Here is a 23089-nt window from a genome sequence, read left to right on the forward strand (position 1 = left end):
CTGTGGCTGTTGTGCAGAACTGAAGTGTTATTTCTTGGTTATTGGGGGAGCCAAGTTCTGCTGCTCACATCTCTTGCTTGTTTTGTTACTATTTGTTTCCCTTCTAGGTCCCCAAGCCAGAACAATTCTCATGCAGTCCAGTTTACCCCAGGCTCAGCTGGCTACAATATGGTAAATAAATGTTTCCATTTCCATCAAAACACAAACTCTGCTGAAACCTCTGCCCTGGAGCCCGTGGGGTTTTCTCCATTTTCAGTCTCACTGATAAATCACACGTTGCTCTTTGTCCTGTGTAACTTTATAAACAAAACCTGCACTTCCATGCCTTTACTAGGAGTATTCCACAAGAGCAGCAGGAGCATCTTTTGTGTTCCAAAACATCTTTTGTGAGGTGATTTGGAAGTTGTGTTTCAGTGCTGGGTTTTTAGGCAGAGCAGATGTTCAGCATCCTGTGCCTTCCCCATCCCCTGACAGAGCACCAGGGGAATTTACCTTTGCACAGGTGGCAGAACAGGGTGCTTAACCCAAGCCACACTTTCTGTGGGGTTTCTGTGCCTCTTCCATGGGTATGGCAGGGCTGATTTCCCAGAGACATGTGCAGTCATGGATTTTAAAGGCATTTGTCTCAGCTTCCCTTTTGCCTTCCAACTTGTTGTTTGCTGAACTTTATTATGTTTTTATTGCCCCGTGGGAAGTTGTTCCTCATTAACTCCTGTCCTTTAGGAGTGTTTGCTGAGAAGCATTGGAGCTGGCCCAGGGGCTCAGTGTGAGGATGGCAGTGCTGCAGCCACTCTGACAAGGCCATTCAGCTGCCCTTGCTCTCTTTGCAAAGCACTGGCACTTGTGTTATAAATTAAAAACCACTCTTGCCATCTCTGTTTCCTGACAAAGGGATAAAAACAAACCAGCCCGGTCCCCCAGCAGATGCTTAACCAAGAAATGCTCTGCTTTTGCCAGCCTTGGAGTGCTTGTGTGGGCAGGCAGCTGCCACCAGGACTCACTCAGGGGGGCAGTGACAGCTGCCAGTGCACTGAGATGGGGAGGGGACATTCCAGCTCCTGTTGGTCCTTTCTGGGCCCTGCTCTGGGCTGAGGTTTGCCAGTGCTGGGGCTGGAATCCCTGGCACAGGCACTGCAAGGGAGCAGTTGATGCTCAGCCTCTGGGCTGTCCTGGGAGCTGTGACCCAGCTGATCACTCATTTCTGTGCATGCTGCATTGCCACTCTCCTGGCTTGTGCCTGAGCTCCAGCCTGAGCACTTCAGTGCCACAGGTGTGGATGCAGAGAGGCTGGGATTGTCTCCCAAACTTAAATCCCATCAGCAAAATCCTGTGCCCTGGGACTGCAGAAGGATTTTTCACTTGGGTTCTCCCAGTATCTTGGGAGATTTCCCTGCATGATTAGAGTGCAGCATGCTGGAGAAACAGATCCTGAGCTGAAGAGACCCCCAGAGATCCCCCAGTGCCAGCCCTGCCCTGCCCAGACCCCACCAAGCCCAGCCTGGGCATCCCTGGCAGCCTCAGGGCCGTGCCCATTCCCTGGGGTAGTGCCCAGCACCCTCTGGGGAAGAACCTTTCCCTGAAATCCAACTCACTCTGCCCTTGCCCACTCCAGCTGCTCCCTGGTGCTGTCCCTGGCTGTTAATTTTGTCCAGCACCACCTTAACAGGAGTGAAAGCATCTTGTGCCTCTCTTGGAGCTCTGCTTTGGGGCCATCCAGAGACACGAGTCTGTAATTTTCAATATGTGCATGATGCCAGGGTGGGTTGGTGCTTGTCAGGACTGGGACATCAATGGCTTTGATTTCACTGCCAGTGGGTGCCCTGGAATGGGAGCCAGGAGCCTCCAGGGAGGAGGAGACCAAACCTAACATTGTGCCAAACACCTGAGCTGCTTCCTTTGGGTGTTCATGAGGTGTTCAGGAGAACTCCACTGCTTCAAGGTCCTTCTCTGGCACGAGCTCCTGGCAGCACCGGAGCAGGAGAAGGAGAAGCTGTGGCTGCAGGGCTGGATTTCAGACAGGCATGAGAAACGGGGGAAATAGGGACGCATTTGGGGTTTGCTTTTCATTTGTGTTGAAAAAACAGAGTAGTGTGGAAAAAATAGTGAAAATTTGAATGAAATTGGAGCTGTGTATGTTGAAACAATGCCTTTGAACAGTGATTTCTAATATTTAATAATTTCCTTACTTTTCCCTTCCCTTTAACAAGGAATCTCTCTGACATTGATCAAGATGGGAAGCTGACAGCTGAGGAGTTTATCCTGGCTATGCACCTCATTGATGTGGCCATGTCTGGCCAGCCACTGCCTCCTGCCCTGCCCCCAGAGTACATCCCACCTTCATTTAGGTAACTGCTCATCTTTGGGAGTCTCACTCCTGAGTTCTGTGTGTCATTTGGGATGGTTCTGTGTGTTCTGTCTGTCATTTGGGATGGTTCTGTGTGGTTCTGTGTGTCATTTGGGATGGTTCTGTGTGGTTCTGTGTGTCATTTGGGATGGTTCTGTGTCATTTGGGATGGTTCTATGTGGTTCTGTGTGTCATTTGGGATGGTTCTGTGTGGTTCTGTGTGTCATTTGGGATGGTTCTGTGTCATTTGGGATGGTTCTATGTGGTTCTGTGTGTCATTTGGGATGGTTCTGTGTGTCATTTGGGATGGCTCTGGGAGTGCCAAGCACAGGAACTAAACAGTGACCCCTCCTCTCCTTTTGCCCTGTGAGACCAGAGTTTGGGTGGGTGTTTATGCTGGCACACCTTCCAGGCCTGCTCAGTCTGGCCATAGAAACCTAGATTTAAGTTCAGTAGAACAGTCAGAATGTATTGGAATTCCAGGATGGATTTGCACTGCACTGCATCCAGACCTCCTTGGGTACAGCTGGGTTTGGCAGCAGTGGGGTCACTCATCACTTCTCCTGCTCCATTTCACTTCTTTGGGGAGAAATAGATGGGAAGAAAGTAACAGCAATGAAAAGAAGTGTTTTTATACTGAGTTCTTCAGGTGTCCTCCTAAAGATTCCCAATATTTGTGTATTCCACCTGGGATCTTGCTTTTAGCTTCACTATAGTGAGCTCTTCCTCTGTCTCTGCTGTTGTTGCTATAGTTTAAGTCAGCATTTCTCCAGCCCCAGACTGGCTGGGGAAAAATCTCCCCCCAAGTGAGAGATCTTGGGGCCAGGGTTGAACCCATTTGGAAGCAGAATTTGGGACTGGGGTTCTCAGCTCACCAGTGAGCTGCTGGGATCCTGGAAAATGCTGATCTCCTGAGGCAACGCCTGAGTGAGACCCTCTGGGCAGCACTGGATGAACACTGAGTACCATGAAACAGTACAGCACTGCATTTAATTTGATCTCATCATTAAATCATAAATAATTTGGGTAGCCTGGCTTCTGTTAAGCACCCCCAATTGCTGTTTCCTTGGCAGAAGAGTCCGCTCTGGCAGTGGCATTTCTGCTGCCAGCTCAGTGTCTGTAGACCAAAGGTTACCAGAAGAACCAGCACTGGAGGAGGAGCAGCAGCAACTGGAAAAGAAATTGCCAGGTGAGCAAGGGAAAGCAGGGATGTTTACTGTGCTGTTCCCACAGGGGTTTCCCATCAGGTCACAGCCTGGGAGGAAACATGGCCTGACTGAGAAATGTCTCTCCAGAGCAGTTTGGGAAGGTCAGAGGCACAACCAAGACATTGCTGGGTCCAGCTCATTCCTGTGCCTGATCCTTGGGCTTGGTGGCACTGGAGATGGGAAGAGCCTTCAGGCTCCTCATCTCCTGCACTCCCCACACAGGCAGCCCTGGCACAGGATTGCAAGGAGGAATTCCTGCTGCCTTCATCCTCTGCCTTAGCTGGAGCAAAGCTTGGCTGAGCTGCTCTGTGGAGGATCCCAATATTCCCACAGAGAGCTGTTTCCTTGCAGTCTGTGTAACAGTGGGGCTCAACACAGATTGTGCTCTGTGGAGGATCCCAATATTCCCACAGAGAGCTGGTTCCTTGCAGTCTGTGTAACAGTGGGGCTCAACACAGATTGTGCTCTGTGGAGGATCCCAGCATTCCCACAGAGAGCTGTTTCCTTGCAGTCTGTGTAACAGTGGGGCTCAACACAGATTGTGCTCTGTGGAGGATCCCAGCATTCCCACAGAGAGCTGTTTCCTTGCAGTCTGTGTAACAGTGGGGCTCAACACAGATTGTGCTCTGTGGAGGATCCCAGCATTCCCACAGAGAGCTGTTTCCTTGCAGTCTGTGTAACAGTGGGGCTCAACACAGATTGTGCTCTGTGGAGGATCCCAATATTCCCACAGAGAGCTGTTTCCTTGCAGTCTGTGTAACATGTGGGGCTCAACACAGATTGTGCTCTGTGGAGGATCCCAATATTCCCATAGAGAGCTGGGATTTCCTTGCAGTCTGTGTAACATGTAGGGCTCAACACAGATTGTGCTCTGTGGAGGATCCCAATATTCCCACAGAGAGCTGTTTCCTTGCAGTCTGTGTAACATTGGGGCTCAACACAGACTGTGCTCTGTGGAGGATCCCAGCATTCCCACAGAGCTGTTTCCTTGCAGTTACTTGTGTAACATGTGGGGCTCAATACAGATTGCAACAGTTCCAGGAAAAGAACTAAAGGAACAGGGAATTGGCAGCTGGAAAGGGGCACAGACTGGAAAAGACAAGAACTGAGCTGGTTCAGCAGGTGTGGGGCTGATGTGTCCAGCTGTGCACACTGGGAAGGCAGTGTGGGCTCTCCCTGGCCTTGCATCCCACAAATGTCCATGCTGGCCACACAAGGGACAGAAACCTGCACTTTGGGCTCTGGGAATGGCACAGAGGGGGTGAAAAGGAACAGAAGGTGAAGGGAAGGAACCATTTTAATGGAGGTGCTGAGGAGTGAGGAGGAGGAAGGACAGTCCCTGGGACTGCAGAGGGATGTCAGGGAAGCTGTGCTGGAAGTGAGGCCATTCTTTAGGATAGTGGGGGATGAGGATGTGGATCTGCAGGAATCCAGACTTCCTGGGCTCAGCTGCCCAAGAACCTAAACCATTTCTTTTTCTGACACTAATGGGTAATCTAATGAGAATAGCAACTTTAAGTTCTGCTCATTTGCACAATGGCCTTTTGATGATGTCAGCAGCTGAATTCTTTGCACTAATGGAAGTGTTGGCTCTTGGACTGCTGCTGTTATCCCATGTACAGAGGAATTCCAGATCCATGTCCTCATGGAGGATCAGCTGGAGAATAGTTTATCTAAATTACTGCCCTTGCTGAGCTTTGAGGAGAGAGCTGGAGGCCTGAGGAACTAAAGCAGGAACTAAAATTTCTGGGGTGTTAAAGGCAAGGAATGAGGAATGGGAATGGGAATTCCCTCCTTAGTTTGCTGAGGATGTGATTTGAGGGGATCAGCAACATCAAACTTTCATAGTTCTATTTCTCCAAAGCAGTCTTATTTGCAAGGCCATGCTCTGAAACATTTTTCCAGCTCCATTTCTCTCTCAGCAATGTCTGTCCTATTCCATGGCATTTCTAAGTCAGCATTTCTTCTCTCAGAGTTTGCATATGGATGCACACTGAGCCTTCTGTCAGGCCCTGAGAGCTCTCTACAAATCCATTTCCCACACTGATCCCCAGGCTGGCCTGTGGAGCCGTTATCCTAGCGGGGAGATGCAGGGCTATCCCTGCTGGAAGGTGGATTCCCTTTGCTGGGGATCCCTTTGGATCTCTGTGCTGTGTTTGTTCCTAAATCAGCGGCAGCGTTCAACAGCCCTTTTCCCCACATTTCTGTGCACAAAGTGACGTTTGAGGACAAGAAGAGGGAGAACTTTGAGCGGGGTAACCTGGAGCTGGAGAAGCGGCGGCAGGCCCTGCTGGAGCAGCAGCGCAAGGAGCAGGAGCGGCTGGCCCAGCTCGAGAGGGCCGAGCAGGAGAGGAAGGAGCGCGAGCGGCAGGAGCAGGAGCGCAAGCGGCAGCTGGAGCTGGAGAAGCAGCTGGAGAAACAGCGCGAGCTGGAGCGGCAGCGCGAGGAGGAGAGGAGGAAGGAGATCGAGAGGAGAGAGGTGAGCCCGGGAGCACAGCGGGGCAGGGCCCTCTGCACTCTGGGCTGCTTGTTGAGCCGGGGTTGGGATAAAATGTGTGTGGGAGTGTCGGGGGTAGGACAGACGGAGACAGAGATCTCTGCAGCCAGGTCAGGAACTTGGGGTTCATTGCACAGGGCCTGGGTGCAGGGCCCTGCTGGGATTTGGGGTTCATTGCAAAGGGCTGGGTGCAGGGCCCTGCTGGGATTTGGGGTTTGTTGCACAGGGCCTGGGTGCAGGGCCCTGCTGGGATTTGGGGTTCATTGCACAGGGCCCTGTTGGGATTTGGGGTTCATTGCACAGGGCCTGGGTGCAGGGCCCCGCTGGGATTTGGGGTTCATTGCACAGGGCCCTGCTGGGATTTGGGGTTCATTGCACAGGGCCTGGGGGCAGGGCCCTGCTGGGATTTGGGGTTCATTGCACAGGGCCTGGGTGCAGGGCCCTGCTGGGATTTGGGGTTCATTGCACAGGGCCTGGGGGCAGGGCCCTGCTGGGATTTGGGGTTCATTGCACAGGGCCTGGGTGCAGGGCCCTGCTGGGATTTGGGGTTCATTGCACAGGGCCTGGGTGCAGGGCCCTGCTGGAATTTGGGGTTCATTGCACAGGGCCTGGGTGCAGGGCCCTGCTGGGATTTGGGGTTCATTGCACAGGGCCCTGTTGGGATTTGGGGTTCATTGCACAGGGCCTGGGTGCAGGGCCCCGCTGGGATTTGGGGTTCATTGCACAGGGCCCTGCTGGGATTTGGGGTTCATTGCACAGGGCCTGGGGGCAGGGCCCTGCTGGGATTTGGGGTTCATTGCACAGGGCCTGGGTGCAGGGCCCTGCTGGGATTTGGGGTTCATTGCACAGGGCCTGGGGGCAGGGCCCTGCTGGGATTTGGGGTTCATTGCACAGGGCCTGGGTGCAGGGCCCTGCTGGGATTTGGGGTTCATTGCACAGGGCCCTGTTGGGATTTGGGGTTCATTGCACAGGGCCTGGGTGCAGGGCCCTGCTGGGATTTGGGGTTCATTGCAAAGGGCCCTGCTGGGATTTGGGTTTCATTGCACAGGGCCTTGGTGCAGGGCCCTGCTGGGATTTGGGGTTCATTGCACAGGGCCTGGGTGCAGGGCCCTGCTGGGAGCTGCCAAACACAGCTCAGAGCAGGCCTGAGAGAAGAGAGGGGGAGAGAGGATGAGAGGGAAAGAGAGTAAGGGAGTAAAAAAAAGTAAGAGCGTAAAAGGGTAAGAGAGCGAGGTTCCCATTCCAATACAATAAATCTTCTGTGTTGAATATTCTGATTCTCACTAACCAATCCAGTACAAGATACAAATCCTATAGCATTTCCATACAGCCTATAAGAATCACTATGTTACCATACTCTGTTACATTTTAAACCCTAAAAACTCCTCTTTGGCCCCTTCTGCCAAGCTGCAGGGTCTGCTCTGACCCTTGGGCCTGTCTGCAAGCAGAGGGTGTTGTTCCATCAAAAGGGGATCACCTTCAGCTGGCCACACCATTGTTTTCCAGTTGTTCAGTAACTGAGGGATCTCAAAGCTTGCTTTCATTTCAATCTCTCTTATAGTTTCCATATTCTCAAAGTCTTTTGCCAGGCAATCAAATTTATAAGGCTTTCCTGTTTCATCTTCCCCAACAAATATGAGACAGTTTCTTGTTGGGACTTCTCGGGTTTTGTGTTGCTGAAATGGCTCCTGAGGTATTACAGAGTCTTTTTTTCCCAGCCCCATGACTGAAGAAGAAGTCAAGATTCCTGGGCTCTGGTTCTCAAGGCTTTTTATTTTTTCTTATCTGTTACATTCTTTCTCTTGACCTGTGAGATCTGTCCGGCAGGTTGGGTTGTGCTACACTGACCACTCTCAGGGTGGTGTTACCTTTTTACACTAGGAACTACATGTACTTTATTTACAATAATTTTCCCATACCTATCACCTATGTTAGACAGTCTGTCTCTACTCTAAACCAATCCAAAAGTGCCACCATCACAGCAGAAGATGGAGGCCAAGAAGAAGAGGAAGAACGACAGGACACGCCCAGGTTCTTCCATCTTGCCTCTTGAACCCCCATTCTAAATCCCCAAAATTCTACTTCTTCACCCTGTGATAAATTCACTATCATTCTACTCAAACTCTTGTGGCTTGTAAATGCTCACACAAAGTTGGGAATTGTTTCCATGGGTTAAAATCAAAGGCACAGGTGTTTCTGATTCCATGCCAAGGTCTCTGAGCCCCCCGTCAGGGTCTCGTGTCCTCCAGGACAGCCAGAGGAATGTCCTGGGCTCTGACAGGGACTCAGATGTTTATCAGTTCTTATCTCTGTCACAGTCTCACAAACCCTGAGCTCTGCAGCACTTCACTCCAACAAACTAAAAATGGAGCCCTGTCTCTCTCTACAAGGCCTTTGAAGGATAAACTGTCCAATTAAGAAATGACACCTCAATTATTGTCACTTTTAACCCAATACCCAACCACCCATGCCCACAATGGGGACTTTTTATTTAATGACACAAAACCACCCAAACCCATGGAGAAGAAGGGGAAGAAGAAGGAGCAGCCTCCACCCCAAAACCTCCATCTTGCTGTATATCTATTCCTGTATTCTAAACCCTTCAACTCTGAGTTTCCCACCCTGTGATATCACACACTTCTATTCAAACTCCACACCCACAATCCCAGCTCTGTCATTCCATTCTGGAAGCTTCTCCAGGCCCTCAGGTCAATGCAGTGTTCTCTGGGGGTCAGTGCCTGGCAGCACAGAAAGTCTGGAATTCTCAGTAACCAGGGTTCCACCAGTGCCCCAGCTTGGGGACATCCAGGTGAGTGCTGGGCACTTGATGTGTTGCTGCCAGGATGGGGAGCAAAATTTTACAGCAAGAATTAAAATTTTTGGGGTGTTAAAGGCAAGGGAGGGGCAGTTTTTGCTTCATTTGTCTCATGAAATGAATGGATGAGACATTGATATCCAGGACAACATGCTCCTGACCTCTCACTTCTTTACAAAGAATATTTATTATTACTGTTATATTACTATATTTGATGTTAAGATGTGTGTGAATGATCCAACATTCATGATTTTCCAGGGCTGAGTTCATTTCATAGAGTCCCAGAATGGTTTGGGTTGGAAAGATCCTTAAAGATCCTCCAGTTCCAACCCTCTGCCATGGGCAGGGATTACATCCACCAGACCAGGCAGCACCATCCAACCTGGCCTTTAGTTTGTTAAAGGAAACACACCCTGGTTAACCCAAAAATCTCCTTTTTTCTCCCATTGCCAAACCATGATAGGTTCAGCACAGAAACACTTGGCTGTTCTTTGCAAAGCTGCAGAGGGTCTCATGTTGGAGCTTGGAAAGAGATTGGAATCTGTCCTGGAGAGTTCTCCTGGTATTAAACAACTGTTGAATCAAACTGGATCTTGGAAAACAGAGGGGGTTTCTGTTCAGTCACCTCTGTGATGTCTCAGGTTTAGCTTTTATATTTTCAGGCTCTGTGCTGCTTTAGTGTGTGGGTCTGGGCTTCATATGAGGGGATGGTGAGCAGGAAGGCAAAACAATTCCTGCTCCAGCTGGGCACCAAGGACAAATGACCCAAATCTCAGGAGTATAAATAATGCTGAACTGAAGAGAGGAAAACAAGCAGGGTGGGACTGCAGGGCTAAAGCTGGAATGGGACAATGAACTGCAAGGTGCAAATGGAGCAGAACTGATCCCAGGGACAGAGCCCGTGCCCGGCCGTGCATTTTGGGGCCATTTTGGTTCATCCTGGGCTCATTTTGGGGCCATTTTGGTTCATCCTGGGCTCATTTTGGGGCCATTTTGGTTCATCCTGGGCTCATTTTGGGGCCATTTTGGTTCATCTTGGGTGCAGCCCTGGCTGGGCTCTGGTGCTGCCCAAGGTGCATCCATGGAGGAGATGCTGTGAATGAATCCCTGCTTTATTCTGGAGCTCTGTCTGGTCTTTGGTCTAGGTCAGCCTTCCCAAGGCATCCCCTGCTGCTCCGGGAAGCAGCCCCTGAGCAATGTGTGTGTGCAGAGCCCAGAGCAGCGCCAGTTTGTACCAACATTCTGACTGAATTTCAGCATAGAACAGCCCAAATTCCAGCTGTTGGGTTTGCCCCTGAGGCTGCCAGACTCACAGCTGTTGGTGTTTACCCTGCAGGCTGCCAAACGGGAGCTGGAGAGGCAGAGGCAGCTGGAGTGGGAGCGCAACCGGCGGCAGGAGCTGCTGAACCAGAGGAACAAGGAGCAGGAGGACATCGTGGTGCTCAAGGCCAAGAAGAAAACCCTGGAGTTTGAGCTGGAAGCTCTGGTGAGTGGTGAAGCAGCAGCTCAAACACACAGGTGTCACCACATTTCACAGAGAAAAGCAAGGCACAGTTCTTCCCAGGAACATTTCTAGGTTTCACATTCTCTGAACCTCAGAGAAAGGAAAAACAATTCTTATCTCATTTGCTGTGCCTGTTTTTGTGAAAAAGTAAAATGCAATATGAAGATTATTTACCCAAATAATAATATTTTGTTTCCTTGGCCTATCAGGTCCGAGTGTGTGTGTATGTCAGGACTGTCACTGACAGTCACAAAATGCTGTGCAGTTGAGTGCTTGACAGATTCAGTTTAGACATAACATAATATAGTGTAACATAATACAAAATAATATAGTATAATAAAGGAATTAATTAACCTTCTAATAGGGTGGAGTCAGCTGCCCCATTCTCCCCTCATCAGGGCTGCCCTGCAAATTCCACACACAAGCACAGCCTGGTGGTGACTGTGCCCTGGCTCTGGTTGTTTTCTAGAATTTCCACCACTGGTATCTCTCTTAGTGTCACTTGAGGTGTTTTTATCCTAGCTGTGATCCCAGAAAATGTCACTATGTAGGAGGAAAGGCCATATTTTGTCTGGGGAGAACCTTAAAGCTTTTTCCTGAAAAAATAAGAAATTTTTTCAACTATCCTGTAAATTTTTCTATCTCGTGTGTAGAGGACAGGCTAAAGGCATAAATGAGTTTAAAAAACGAGTGTTTAGAAGAAGTTTTTAGATCCAGACTTGCACAACTGAACATTTTGGTCAAAAATTTTATTAAATAGATGTTTTTCTTCTCTTTTAAAGAATGATAAAAGAAACCAGTTGGAGGGGAAGCTTCAGGATATCAGGTGTCGGCTGTCGACCCAAAGACAAGAAATTGAAAGTACAAATAAATCCAGAGAACTCAGAATTGCAGAAATCACCCATTTGCAGCAGCAGCTACAGGTGAGAAAATGTTCTCTAATTTTATTCTTAGCCTTGAATTTTGAGCTCCTCAAACCCATCAATATCCTGGGCAAACTTGGAATGAGCTATTGCTCACACTTAAGGACAATTTGTCATTAAATGAATGTCCTTCAGAGTGCCAGGAACTGCTTCCTACACTTGCAGGTGTGTCTGGGGTCATCCCTTCACCCTCCTGGGCTCCTGCTGGGGAGCAGGAACTGCTTTGGCTGCAGGTCAAAATTTGGCTGCAGTGTTTGGCTGCAGGTGGTTCTAGGAGGGGAGAAGGAAATTGTCCCGTGGAAATTCTGCAGGACTGACTGCAGTGAAGTGGCTTCTTGATGGTTCTTTTTAATTATAAAAAATAATGAACTTTGGAAATGGAAGCTCCCAGTGAAACCAGGGAGTTGTTGGTCTAAGCCTGGCATTTGCCTTTCTTACTGAAATTCTGAAATTACTGAAATTCTGTCACATGAGAGCTGCAGCCTTTAGTGAAAGAATATCCACTGTAGTTTCTAAAGGTTTTTCCAGGGGCTGTAGTATTTGATTCAGGAATTTTTCTCTTTACTAAATAATTCATAGGGCTTGAAATTAATTCTTGGCTGGTCATGGGGGTCTCAGTGTGTTTGTAGCACTACAAAGAATCTCAGACCTAGGGAGCTGAGGTGTAAAACCTGGCTTAAAACCTAATCCTGCTGCTTTATTATAAAAATTAGTGACCAAGTTAAAAAGTAATTAAGTTAAAAAATAATTAGTTATGAAGTTAAAAATAAAATGAATGAAATATAATTTCTTAATGAAATAATTTTTCCTTAAAAAACTTACAAAGATAAATAATGATAAAGATAAAACCATTTTATAGCTTATTAATAAAATACTATAAAACTCACAACCTATAAAACTATAATATATGTAAAAATAATAAACATCTAAGTCCAAACACAAAATACCATCTCAAACACTTTCAATCCCAACCCTAACAAAAACAAACAAAACCAAACCAACATTTAGTGGTGCTCTGTCTAAGGATCAAACTCACAACCTTCAGATTATGACTGGTTGTTTTGAGGGTCTGTGCTTTTTATAAAAAGTTAAATAAATTTAAATGTTTTTAAATTTAACTATTATAATTATACTTCATAAATAATTTTTATTATAAAAATTATAATAAAATGATTCCATCCTGCTTTCCCTGGCAGTTGTTGTGTTGGGGTTTGGGCTTTGAGGTGCTTTGGCAGCAGTGGCTGTGGCTGTGTGCTGATGCCTGCTCTCATTCATCTCCACCACTGATATTTCCTTAGTGTCACTTGGGGTGTTTTTATCCCAGTTGTGGTCCCAGAAAATGTCACTACTCAGGAGAAAAAGCCACATTTTGTCTGGGGAGAACCTTAAGGCTCTTTCCTGGAAAAAAAAATAAATTTCACATGTCCTGTAAATTTTCCTATCTCATCTGTAGAAGGCAGACAAAGATGTAAATGAGTTTTTAAAAATGAGATTTTCATCCTCTCAACTCTCAAAAAGGTTATAAAGTCAGTATTGTCATTATCCTTGTGATGTATCTTCTTTGGGAGCAGTTTAGTTTAATGCATCTGACACTTGCCGTGGGAAGATGAGTTCATTCAGAGAAGTAATTATCCCTCAGCCTGTTAATTACTGCCAAGATGCAGTTTCATGCAGCCTGTGGGAGAGGTGGTGTCCCAGTTGGTGCTGGGGATGAGGATGTGTGCCATTCCCTGGCTCTGGGCTGCCTGCAGGGCTCTCAGCTCTCAGATGCTGCTCCCCACACCCTGGGCTGTGCTGGAAGCACCTTTAGGCATTCTTTACCTCCTTGCTGAACACCTGGGCTCCCAGGGCATTGAAGAGGATTTTCCCTTGTCCAAGGGGCAGGAGCTGGGCTTTGATTTCCCCTCCATGTGGGACACTGCTCAACTCTTGGCCATTTCTTGTTGCACGAGTTTCCAGAGTTTGTGATGCTGTTAATTTCTTGCATCTGTTTCCTCAGTATGTGGAATCCATGTGGTGGGTGTTCTTGGCCTGATGCTCATTCCATGCTTGTCTGGGCTTTCAGGAAACAGGACTTGACCTTCAGGGTGCCTTGGCAGTCTCAGTCCTTACACACTCCCCAAACTATTCAGTGCATTGAGTAATCTGGGATGTTTGGAAGTGCTCTGGCCTTTACAAACAAAGCAGCTGATGTTGTGATCACATTCCGCCCTCAAATGCTGTCCTGTGGTGCTTTTTGTACTTGAAGAAGGAGAATTTCTGTTTCATGCTGTCCATTCTGCTGCTTGGTGGATCCTGCAGCCTTCTCAGAGCCACAGAAACCCAGAGGGGTTGGGTTTGGAAGGGACCTTAAAGCTCATGCACCCAGAGCAAAGCTGTATATTGTGTATTTTGGTGTTTCCAGGCAGACAGGAGTCCCAGGATGGCAGTCATGGAATGTCCTGAGCTGCAGGGACCCCCAGGGATCCCTCAGTGCCTGCCCAGAGCCCACCAAGCCCAGCCTGGGCATCCCAAAGGCTCCTGGAGCTGTGGCAGCCTCGGGGCCGTGCCCATTCCCTGGGCAGCCTGGGCAGTGCCAGCACCCTCTGGGCAAGAGCCTTTCCCTGCTGTGCAGCCTGAGCTGGCCCGGCCCGGCCCCAGGCGCTCCCTGGCGCTGTCCCTGTCCCGGAGCAGAGCTCGGAGCTGTCCCTGCGCTGCCCCTCGGGAGGAGCTGCAGCCCCGGGGAGCTCTGAGCTCAGGCTGCTCCAGCCTGGGCTGCCCAGGGCACCTCGGGGCCCTGCTGACCCTGCCCCAGCCCCGTGTCCCTGCTCTGGGCCCTTTCCAACAGCTCCTGGTCTCTCACTGACACACGCAGAGCTGCCCCAGCACTGGGGGTGAGGCTGTCCCACAGCAGGGCAGGGTTTGGAGGGTCCAGCTTTGGGATGTCCCTGGGGGCTGGGACAGCTCTGTGGCTGTGTCAGGCCTTGCAGCTGTGAGGGACATGTGCAGCTCCTCATAATCTAATCTGTAGCTTATCTGAATTCTGCTGCTCTGCTGCTTGTGAATTCCTAGAGCCCTTGGCTGCTGTGTGCTGTCCCAGGGTATTTTCTGGAACCTCAGGAGCTCACAGGAGGCTGCAGTGGTTGCATAATGCTCAGAGCTGAGCTGGGCACTGCAGGGCCCATCAGGGTCTGGCAGTGGGAAACTGGGACAGCCCAAAGCCATGGCAGTGCAGTCAACCCTGGCTTTGACCAAAATTAAAACTTTCTGTGGCATTGTGGGATCACAGAATGGTTTATGTAGGGATGAGCTTTAAATCCCACCCAGTGCCACCCCTGCCATGGCAGGGACACCTCCCACTGTCCCCAGTGTCCAGCCTGGCCTTGGGCACTGCCAGGGATGGGGAGCCCACGACACCCCTGGGGCTCACTCTGGTGTTCAGGGATCAGGGGACATTTATTCTTAGCATTGAGTGATGTCATTTGCAATCCTCCATGCCAAACTGAAGCTGTCAGCTGCTCGATTCCTCAAAAGGCTGCAGTTCCAGGGACATGCTCAGAGAAGTTCCAGGGTTTGTGGGAAAGGTGGGACATTGATACTCAGGTGCTGTTTCACCTCGTGCTGCTGAAGGTGTTTTGACAGCTTGAACTGGAAGGTCCAGGCTTCAGAAAAGTGTGTGAGGTGACACTTCATGCTCTGGAAAGGGCCAGGGTTCTACAGGAAATACATTTACAGGATCCTCCTGTGCTGGTGTTCACAGGGGTCCCAGGATGAGGAAAGAGATGAGAATTGACTCCATGTTTCAGAAGGCTGATTTATTATTTTATGATATATATTATATTAAAAGAAAATGATGTATTAAAACTATACTAATAATAGAATAAAGGATTCCATCAGAAGGTTAGAAAAGGAAAGGAATGGAAAAAAATGACAATAAAATCCTGTGACTGACCACAGTCCAAGCCAGCTGACTGTGATTGGCTATTAATTAAAAACAAGCACATGAGACCAATCCCAGATGCACCAGTTCCATTCCACAGCAGCAGATAATCATTGTTTTTCTTTTCCTCTGAGGCCTCTCAGCTTCTCAGGAGAAAAAATCCTAATGAAAGATTTTTCATAAAATATGTCTGAGACATCCTCCAGAGGGAGAGGATTTTTTGCACGGTCTCCTGTAGCACACAGGGCTGTGTCACACACATCTGCAGGGACCCTGTAACACAGCATTTCCAACCTTCCCACCACGTGCTGAGTTTGGGATCAGAACCCTCTGCCAAGAGCTCAGTGAGGAGAGGCCAAGGACTCAGGGACTGTCATCCCACAGGGTTTGTGTTTCATGGCTTTTGGCCAGAATATTTTCCTCTAAAAGGCAAGTTTTTATTTTCTCTTCCTGTAAATGTTTGTTTTTCTATTCCTGACCTAAGTTACTAATCATTAACTCTGTTGTTAATATTATTAATTAACTGTTAGTGGAGGGGACAGCCAGGGCAGGCTCAGCTGGGACAGCAGCAGCAATTTGCCCATGGAAAGGGAGCTCAGGCCTTGGCAGGGGCTGCCCAGGGAGCTTTGCAGTGCCCATCCCTGCAGGTGTGCCCTGGAGGTGGCACTGAGTGCTCTGGGCTGGGCACAAGGTGGGCACAGCTGGCACTGCATGGGCTGGCAGGGCTGTGCCAGCCCCAGGGATTTGGGGATTCTGTGTTTCATTTATTAAAATCAGAATTAAACATTTTGTAAGTGCCTGTTTGAACATTTCCTCAGTTTTAGCCTTGTCTCCCTGCCCTCAGTTTTGGGTAATTCCAGGCCAGGTTCAATATTCAGTGAGATTCAGATCAATTCCATGGCTGGCAGAGGATGTCTGGGATCTGTGGGGGTGTCACACAGACAGGGTAAGATCATAACACACAGGAGGGAAACCAGCAATGACACATCACTCAGTGGGGGAACAAGCAGAAATGAGCATGGGAGGTGTGGTGGCTGCAGTTTCCCTCTCTCACCTTTGCTTCTGGTCCTGTTTTGTTTTCCCTGGCCCTGTCTGTGCTGCAGGAGTCCCAGCAGATGCTGGGCAGGCTGATTCCAGAGAAGCAGCTGCTCAATGACCAGCTCAAGCAGGTCCAGCAGAACAGTTTGCACAGTGAGTACATTTGGGGCATGCCTGAGCTGGGCCAGGGCGCATTCCCTCACTGGGGTGTCCCCTGGAATGGCTCTCTGTGTGTTGCAAGGTGCAGAGGGGAAAATGTCGCTTGCTGTGACCTAAAGAGAAGGAAATACAAAGTGCTGACTTGAGCTTGTGTTCCAAACCAGGGGATTCCCTGCTCACCATCAAAAGAGCCTTGGAGGCCAAGGAACTGGCACGGCAGCAGCTCCGCGAGCAGCTGGATGAGGTGGAGAAGGAAACCAGATCCAAACTGCAGGAAATTGATATTTTCAATAATCAGCTGAAGGTAACCCAGGCCTCCTGAAGCCTCTCTGAATGTTCAGTTAATTCTTTTCTAACCTGACTGTGGGGAAAAAAATGAACTGAAATTATTAAGAATGTCAGTTTGGGGAGCATTCTCAATCTGTCTGTTGAGGATTTGATTTAATTTTTATTTTATTTAAGAAAATGCTGCTCAGCTTTCAGACTCAGGGTTTGACTCAATTTAATCTGCAGAGTCTCTTCAGGAGGAGATTTGAGCCCTGATTCCCAGTGTGTGATTGCCAAAATGAAATTACCAATTTCTGTGCTTTTCATCCAGGAAGGGCAGGACAAGGTCAGCATCTGCTGGAATCAGGAGTTCAAATTGAAATCTTGAATAAAAGAGACTTGATTTTCTGCTGCCACCCAGAATTGTGATCTGCTGTCTGTGTGCTCCTGCTTGTCCTTCAGTGTAGCTGCCTGTGGTTTGTGATTTCATGCTTTACTGCTCAGTCTTTGTTAAAACTGTGATTTTTTTGTGTATTTCTGCACTGGCAATGTCAGAGTTCTGCAGAGGGAAGTTGGAAATCAGTCTGGAGTTCCAAACTTTTAATAGCATTCATTTTTTCATAAAATATTCCACTGTTCCAGTACTTTATCTGCTAATTCCACTGGTGGGTTCTCCTGGAAGCTGACCAAAAATGCTCCAGTTCCTGCAAGGTGTCACAAATTGTGTTACAAATATTCAGCAGGAAAATCACTGTGACAGAGACATTAATGGAGTTGTTATCAAAGTTGATCAGCTGGGATTAAATCAACCAATTTAGGATGGAAGGTGGGGTTGAATTTAAGCAACAAATAGCTTGCTTCAATTGGAGTTATTAATAATTATAGGAAAAATTAAAAGTGATGCCCTGTTTTAAAGTTCGTTTGAAGATGACTCTCCCAGTCTGAGACAGGGAGGATGCAGAGTCAGACACAGGACAAACAAAATGAGCACAATTTATATTTAAAAGGAAATAGAATGGTCTAATCCTTGCTTAATTAATCCTAGAGTTTTAAACCTCACTTAGTTTTCCTTCATGTGTAGTTTTTAGATACATCTTAGCATGTTGTGCTTCTTGGGTATCTTTTTTTAATGAAATCTTTTAAAAGTGATAAATTGAACCAAAGGATATTAATTCTAAAATTAGTGCCTCTGTGTGGCTTGATCTTAAATTACCTACACATAAATGGGAAAGAGGTGAACAGTCTTGGTATTGTGGCAGCAGCAAAAAAACCCCAAAAAACAACAACCCAGACCTACAAACCAATCACCCAAAATTCAAAATTATTGAAGGATTGCACTACACAGACAACAAGCTGATGGTAATTAAAAATGGAAGTTGCCCAGTAAGCACAGATTTATCAGCATGTGCCAGGAATCCAGGAATGCCTTGACCAAAGGTAAATGATTTTGAATTTAACAGGAAAAGTGGTTTCAATCAATTGATGAGGAGTTGTGGAGACTTCTTTGGGAAGGGCAGATTGTGGGACCCACCTGCCAGGAGGGGCCGATCAGGAGGAGCTGTCTGTGGGCAGTGGGAGCTGAATTCAGAGACTTCTCCCTTTTGTTGTTTCTCAAGATGTACAAGGCATATTTTGGGGGTTCTGGAGGATTTTATAGCTGAATTTAAAACCCTAAAAAGGCACATGGATTTTTGTGGGCTCATCATGGAAGAGATGGAGAAACCACTCAGAAGCTGCTGAGTGCAGCAGTGATTCCATGGCTGTTGTTCTTCATGGAACCATGGAATGTCCTGAGCTGGGAGGGACCCCCAGGGACCCCCCAGTGCCAGCCCTGCCCTGCCCAGAGCCCACCAAGCCCAGCCTGGGCATCCCTGGCAGCTCCTGGAGCTGTGGCAGCCTCGGGGCCGTGCCCATTCCCTGGGCAGTGCCAGCACCCTCTGGGCAATTTTGTCCCCAAGGCTAGTGAGGGCGTTCCTGGAATCCTGGATTTACTGGGATTTGTGTGAAGTGGGAGTCCTCCACCCACAGAGAACACACTTAGGTGATCACATCACTCCAAACCAGGTCCTTATGAACTCCCATATTGCATATTTTATATATATCACATGATATCTCATATCAGTGATCACATCACTCCAATCCAGGTTGTTATCACCTCCCATAATTCTCACATACAATTACCTGAAAAAATCAAAAATCTGCAACAGTTTTAGGAACCACCACTGGAAAAATGACTGACATTGACAATAGGTAGAAATTGGCTTGTAAATAATACTAAATTCATAATTTCCCTAAATAGCAGAAGAAGTTGTTGAGTTCTCAGTTCCTGGTGTGTCCTGTGGTGCCATCTGTGTGATTATCCTTTATCCAGGCTGGATAATGCTCACACTGAAATGGGACATTTTTCAAATTGTGTCTCAACAATCCCACCACATCTGAGCTCTAAATATGATAAAGGTTTGTAAATTAAGGGATAATAGGTCAATATGGGAAAGATGGAACTCTTTCTTTTTAAAACACATTTTTATCAAACAAATAAGTTACCAACTCTGGATGTAATCAAAGTAATTTAGTTTACCAGGCATCTTTTCCAAACCACAGCAGTTTACAGGATACTCTGGATTTGTCTCCATGTTTTTGTGTTCTGCAATAAGTGAATACTTCACACAAGTGTTAAACTACATCATCTTTGCTGTGTGTCTTAATACCATAGGAATGATTAGGGAGATAAATAAGATTTTTTTTCTGCTGAATCTTTTTGTCATCTCTGCAAAACAACTGATTTCAGTTCCCTCTGATGACTCGTTTGGAGTGGGAAATATTCATTGTATTTGGTGCATTTCCACCAACAGCTTTCAGGCTTGCTAAATGTTATTAATATTTCAAATCAGGTCATTTGAATTGTAGTATTGGATATCTTGAGTTAGAGCCACTTGGTTTCAGATTGCTGGAGCTTGTTTGGCTGCTCAGGTATCCTTCCAAAGGGGATTTGGGGCTGTTAATGATACAAGATAACCTCTGGTGGATTGAGCTGGATTTGGCTATAAAGTGACTGAGTTTGTTACAAGGTTGAAAGTTTGGCCACTTCTTTGTGTCTTAGGGTTGAGGGAGTGAAACTTCTGTGCTCTTTAAAGATCTCAGCCTGGAGATGCAATAATTGCTATTGATGCAGGTATCAATGAAATGGAGCTGGTCACTTGTTTCTTTTGTGATCATGGAATGGTTTGGGTTGGAGGGACCTTAAATCCCACCCAGTGCCACCCCTGCCATGGCAGGGACACCTCCCACTGTGCCCAGTGCCCAGCCTGGCCTTGGGCACTGCCAGGGGTGCAGGGGCAGCCCCAGCTGCTCTGGGCACCCTGTGCCAGGGCCTGCCCACCCTCAGGGTGCAGAATTCCTCCCCAACATTCCTGGATCTGAACTGACCCTCCCAGCTCCAAGGACCTGATGCCCATTTCCTATACCATGGAAGAATCCAGAATTTCCTGCTGCTGCTGCTGCCCAGAAGCACCCAAGGGCTGAGTTCGTGTTTGTGACATCCTTTCCCAGAGGCCCCCAGTGGGCTGAGCTGTCCCAGTGTGTCCGTGTGTCCTGTGGCTGTCAGTGCTGTGTGTCAGTGTCAGCAGGCACTCCTGCTCCCAGCCCTCTTTACATCTGAGCATTTCTTTCTTCCAGTCAGTGGCAGTGGAAGAGGCAATGCTGCAGTGCCTGGCTCTCCTCCTGGGCTGCATCCAGCACTTACACTCCTTGCCCAAGGTCTCCATGGCCTGCTCAGGCAGCACCCAGCTCTCTCTGAGCCTCCTCCAGTTATGTGCTTCACTTTCCCTAAGCAGATGAGTGTGCAGTGTTTCACTGAGGCAGTGTTTGCTGAGGGGTGCCAGCACCAATCCAAAACCAGACACAAGAGTTTGGCATTAGATTTTTATCTATTTTTATCTAATCCTTATGCCTGCCTGAGGGGTGTGCCTTGAATTGCAACTTGGGCACAGTTGTAGTGAGTTATTTTTGTCTTTTGCTTATCTGGAACTTCAGGAGTTTAAGTAAATTGCCTGTTTTGGTAATGATGTACAGAATTTTTACAAAGCAAACACTTTGGGTTGGATGGGAAGTATCCCTATACATGACTGTAGTCTGTGATTCCAGTAGAGGGGTGGCAGCTCCCTTCCTTTGCCCAACGCCCCCCGGAATGGGTGAAGGGAGGAATTGGCTGCCAAGGCCAAAGCAGAGGCTTTGGGAATGGGCAGGAAAGGGTTACGCTGGGAAAGCTTCAGGGAGCACAGAGCTGCAGGGGCCTTTCCTCGGGGAGCAAATGCTCTGCTTGTCTCAGGGGGAGAAGATCTGAAGGAAACCTTGGATTGTAAGATTGTAATCCCTGAACATCCCAGGTCCTTTTTTCTTTCTGTCAAAAGGCACAAACTGGGCCAAAACAACTCCACTTCTTCCGTGAAGGTTTTGTAGCAAATGACCTGGCTGTGTATAGTGAATATTGAAATGCTGCAATTCCTATTCAATAATATCAATGTGGCTGTTGTAACACCTCAGACCCTCCTTTTGCTCTGTTTGGATTTAAGTGCCAGGGGAACAAATGCTCTGCTTTTAAGGTAAGGCACTCCTGGTCCAGGAATGAGCAAAGCCTTGGGGTGCTCTGGTGGTGTTCACAGGGGTCTCAGGCCGAGGGCAGAGATGAGAATCTGACTCCATGGTTCAGAAGGCTGATTTATTATTTTATGATAGATATTATATTAAAACTATACTAAAAGAATAGAAGAAAGGATTTAATCAGAAGGCTAGCTAAGCTAAGAATAGAAAAAGAAGGAATGATAACAAAGGCTCTGTCTTGGACTCTCTTTCCAAGCCAGCTGACTGTGATTGGCCATTAATTAGAAACAACCACATGAGACCAATCCCAGATGCACCTGTTGCATTCCACAGCAGCAGATAATCATTGTTTACATTTTGTTCCTGAGGCCTCCCAGCTTCTCAGGAGGAAAAATCCTAAGGAAAGGGTTTTTCATAAAAGATGTCTGCAATAGGGTGCCCTTGGAATTGCAGCACAGGAGGGGAATGCCCAGCTGGGAGCTGGGTCTGTGCAGGGTGAGGGCAGAATGTGCTCATCCTGTGTCCTGGCTGTTGAGGTGTTAGCAGAATTTTGTTCAGTTGTGGGAGATGCTGGCTCTTCTTCCCCCATCCTCCCACTGGCAAAGCAACCTTGCCCAGCAGATCTTTGTTTCCTCTGGCTGACCCAAAAGGGATGTGTATGGGATTTTTTATCTCCAAAAATGCTCCATCCAGTGCCAGCACTATGAACTAGCTTGGTTTTCTTAACACAGTCCTGGCACAGAAAAGTCCTTTCACAGAACACTGACCCAGCACATCAGCTTGGCTGGGAGGGAATAGTGTGTTAAAATGTCTGTGTGAAACTTAAATAATTCTTAAAATGTCTCTTTCACTCCAGCTTCGCTGGGAACTGGTTCTCTCTTTAATGATGCTGAGCTCAGTTTTCACTGAATTAAAATAGAGGAGCATTAATGAAATAAAGCTGAGACCTGGGGCACAAGATCAGCTTCCCTTTTGAAGCTTTCACCCCTCTACCCAGTGGGTTTGAATCACTGCCATTTCTTTTTTTTTGTTTCTTATGCAATTTTCTAATTTGGGTCAGTGCATGAGGAATGAAAACTTCCTGTGGTTTGTAGATTGTGAATTCCTGAAAAAACATCCAAATACTTCCAGGATTAACTGTTTCAGTCTCACCTGGACCATAATTTCATGATCAGATAGCAATTTTTGAAGTGAACTATTTTCAGTGAAAATCCTCAGTGGTCATAGGTAAATTTTCCCTTTTCCTAATGCTGAGGAGTTCAGATGCAAAATTGCAGGTCATGGAAAGAAATGCATGGAGTAGTCTGGGTTGGAAGTATAAAGGTTGGATAAAGGTTGGATTTGTGTTAATAGGTGTTAATGCAGAGAACAAATCTTGAGGAAAATATTATGGTATTATTATTAATATTATTTGTATTCTAGTTTTTTCAGACAATTGAAGAAAAGCTGACGTATATGAGTGAATAATCTCTGTACCATGACTCATCCCAAAGACATTCCTTAAGGATTTCAATCTGCTGTGTATAAACCAGCCCTGAAGGTTCTTTAGTAAATCAGCATTGATTGGCAAATGAAACTGATTAAGAGTTGCTGTTGTGAGAGCTCAGAGGGCAGATTTGTGTATGGAATTCAATAAATGGATTCCATAAACCAACAAACAAAACAAAACAGAAGTGACTGTTCAGATTAAGCTTTGTCCATTTTTAGAGTCCCATTTAAAGGATTTCTGGTTTCCTAACCCTTTAATGGATAAAAATAGGAAGTCAGTAGGTGGTTTATAGACCCTGGCAATGAACCTGAAATACCTGCATTTGCA

The 23089-nt window shown here is 47.4% G+C and overlaps 1 protein-coding gene across 3 annotated transcripts in view; it reads left to right on the forward strand.

Annotated features, from left to right (window-relative positions):
- The window catches only part of ITSN1 (intersectin 1), a 114584-nt gene that overhangs the window by 41441 nt on the left and 50054 nt on the right, over positions 1-23089 (forward strand). For all 3 annotated transcript variants that reach the window (XM_058044968.1, XM_058044970.1, XM_058044971.1), the window contains 8 exons: positions 108-171; positions 2208-2345; positions 3418-3533; positions 5769-6031; positions 10201-10350; positions 11151-11291; positions 16314-16401; positions 16572-16711. In XM_058044968.1, coding sequence (XP_057900951.1) covers positions 108-171; positions 2208-2345; positions 3418-3533; positions 5769-6031; positions 10201-10350; positions 11151-11291; positions 16314-16401; positions 16572-16711 — 1100 coding nt within the window. The remainder of the gene's footprint in view (positions 1-107; positions 172-2207; positions 2346-3417; positions 3534-5768; positions 6032-10200; positions 10351-11150; positions 11292-16313; positions 16402-16571; positions 16712-23089) is intronic.

The sequence above is a fragment of the Melospiza georgiana genome, chromosome 2, assembly GCF_028018845.1.
Source record: "Melospiza georgiana isolate bMelGeo1 chromosome 2, bMelGeo1.pri, whole genome shotgun sequence".
Taxonomy (NCBI): Eukaryota; Metazoa; Chordata; class Aves; order Passeriformes; family Passerellidae; genus Melospiza; species Melospiza georgiana.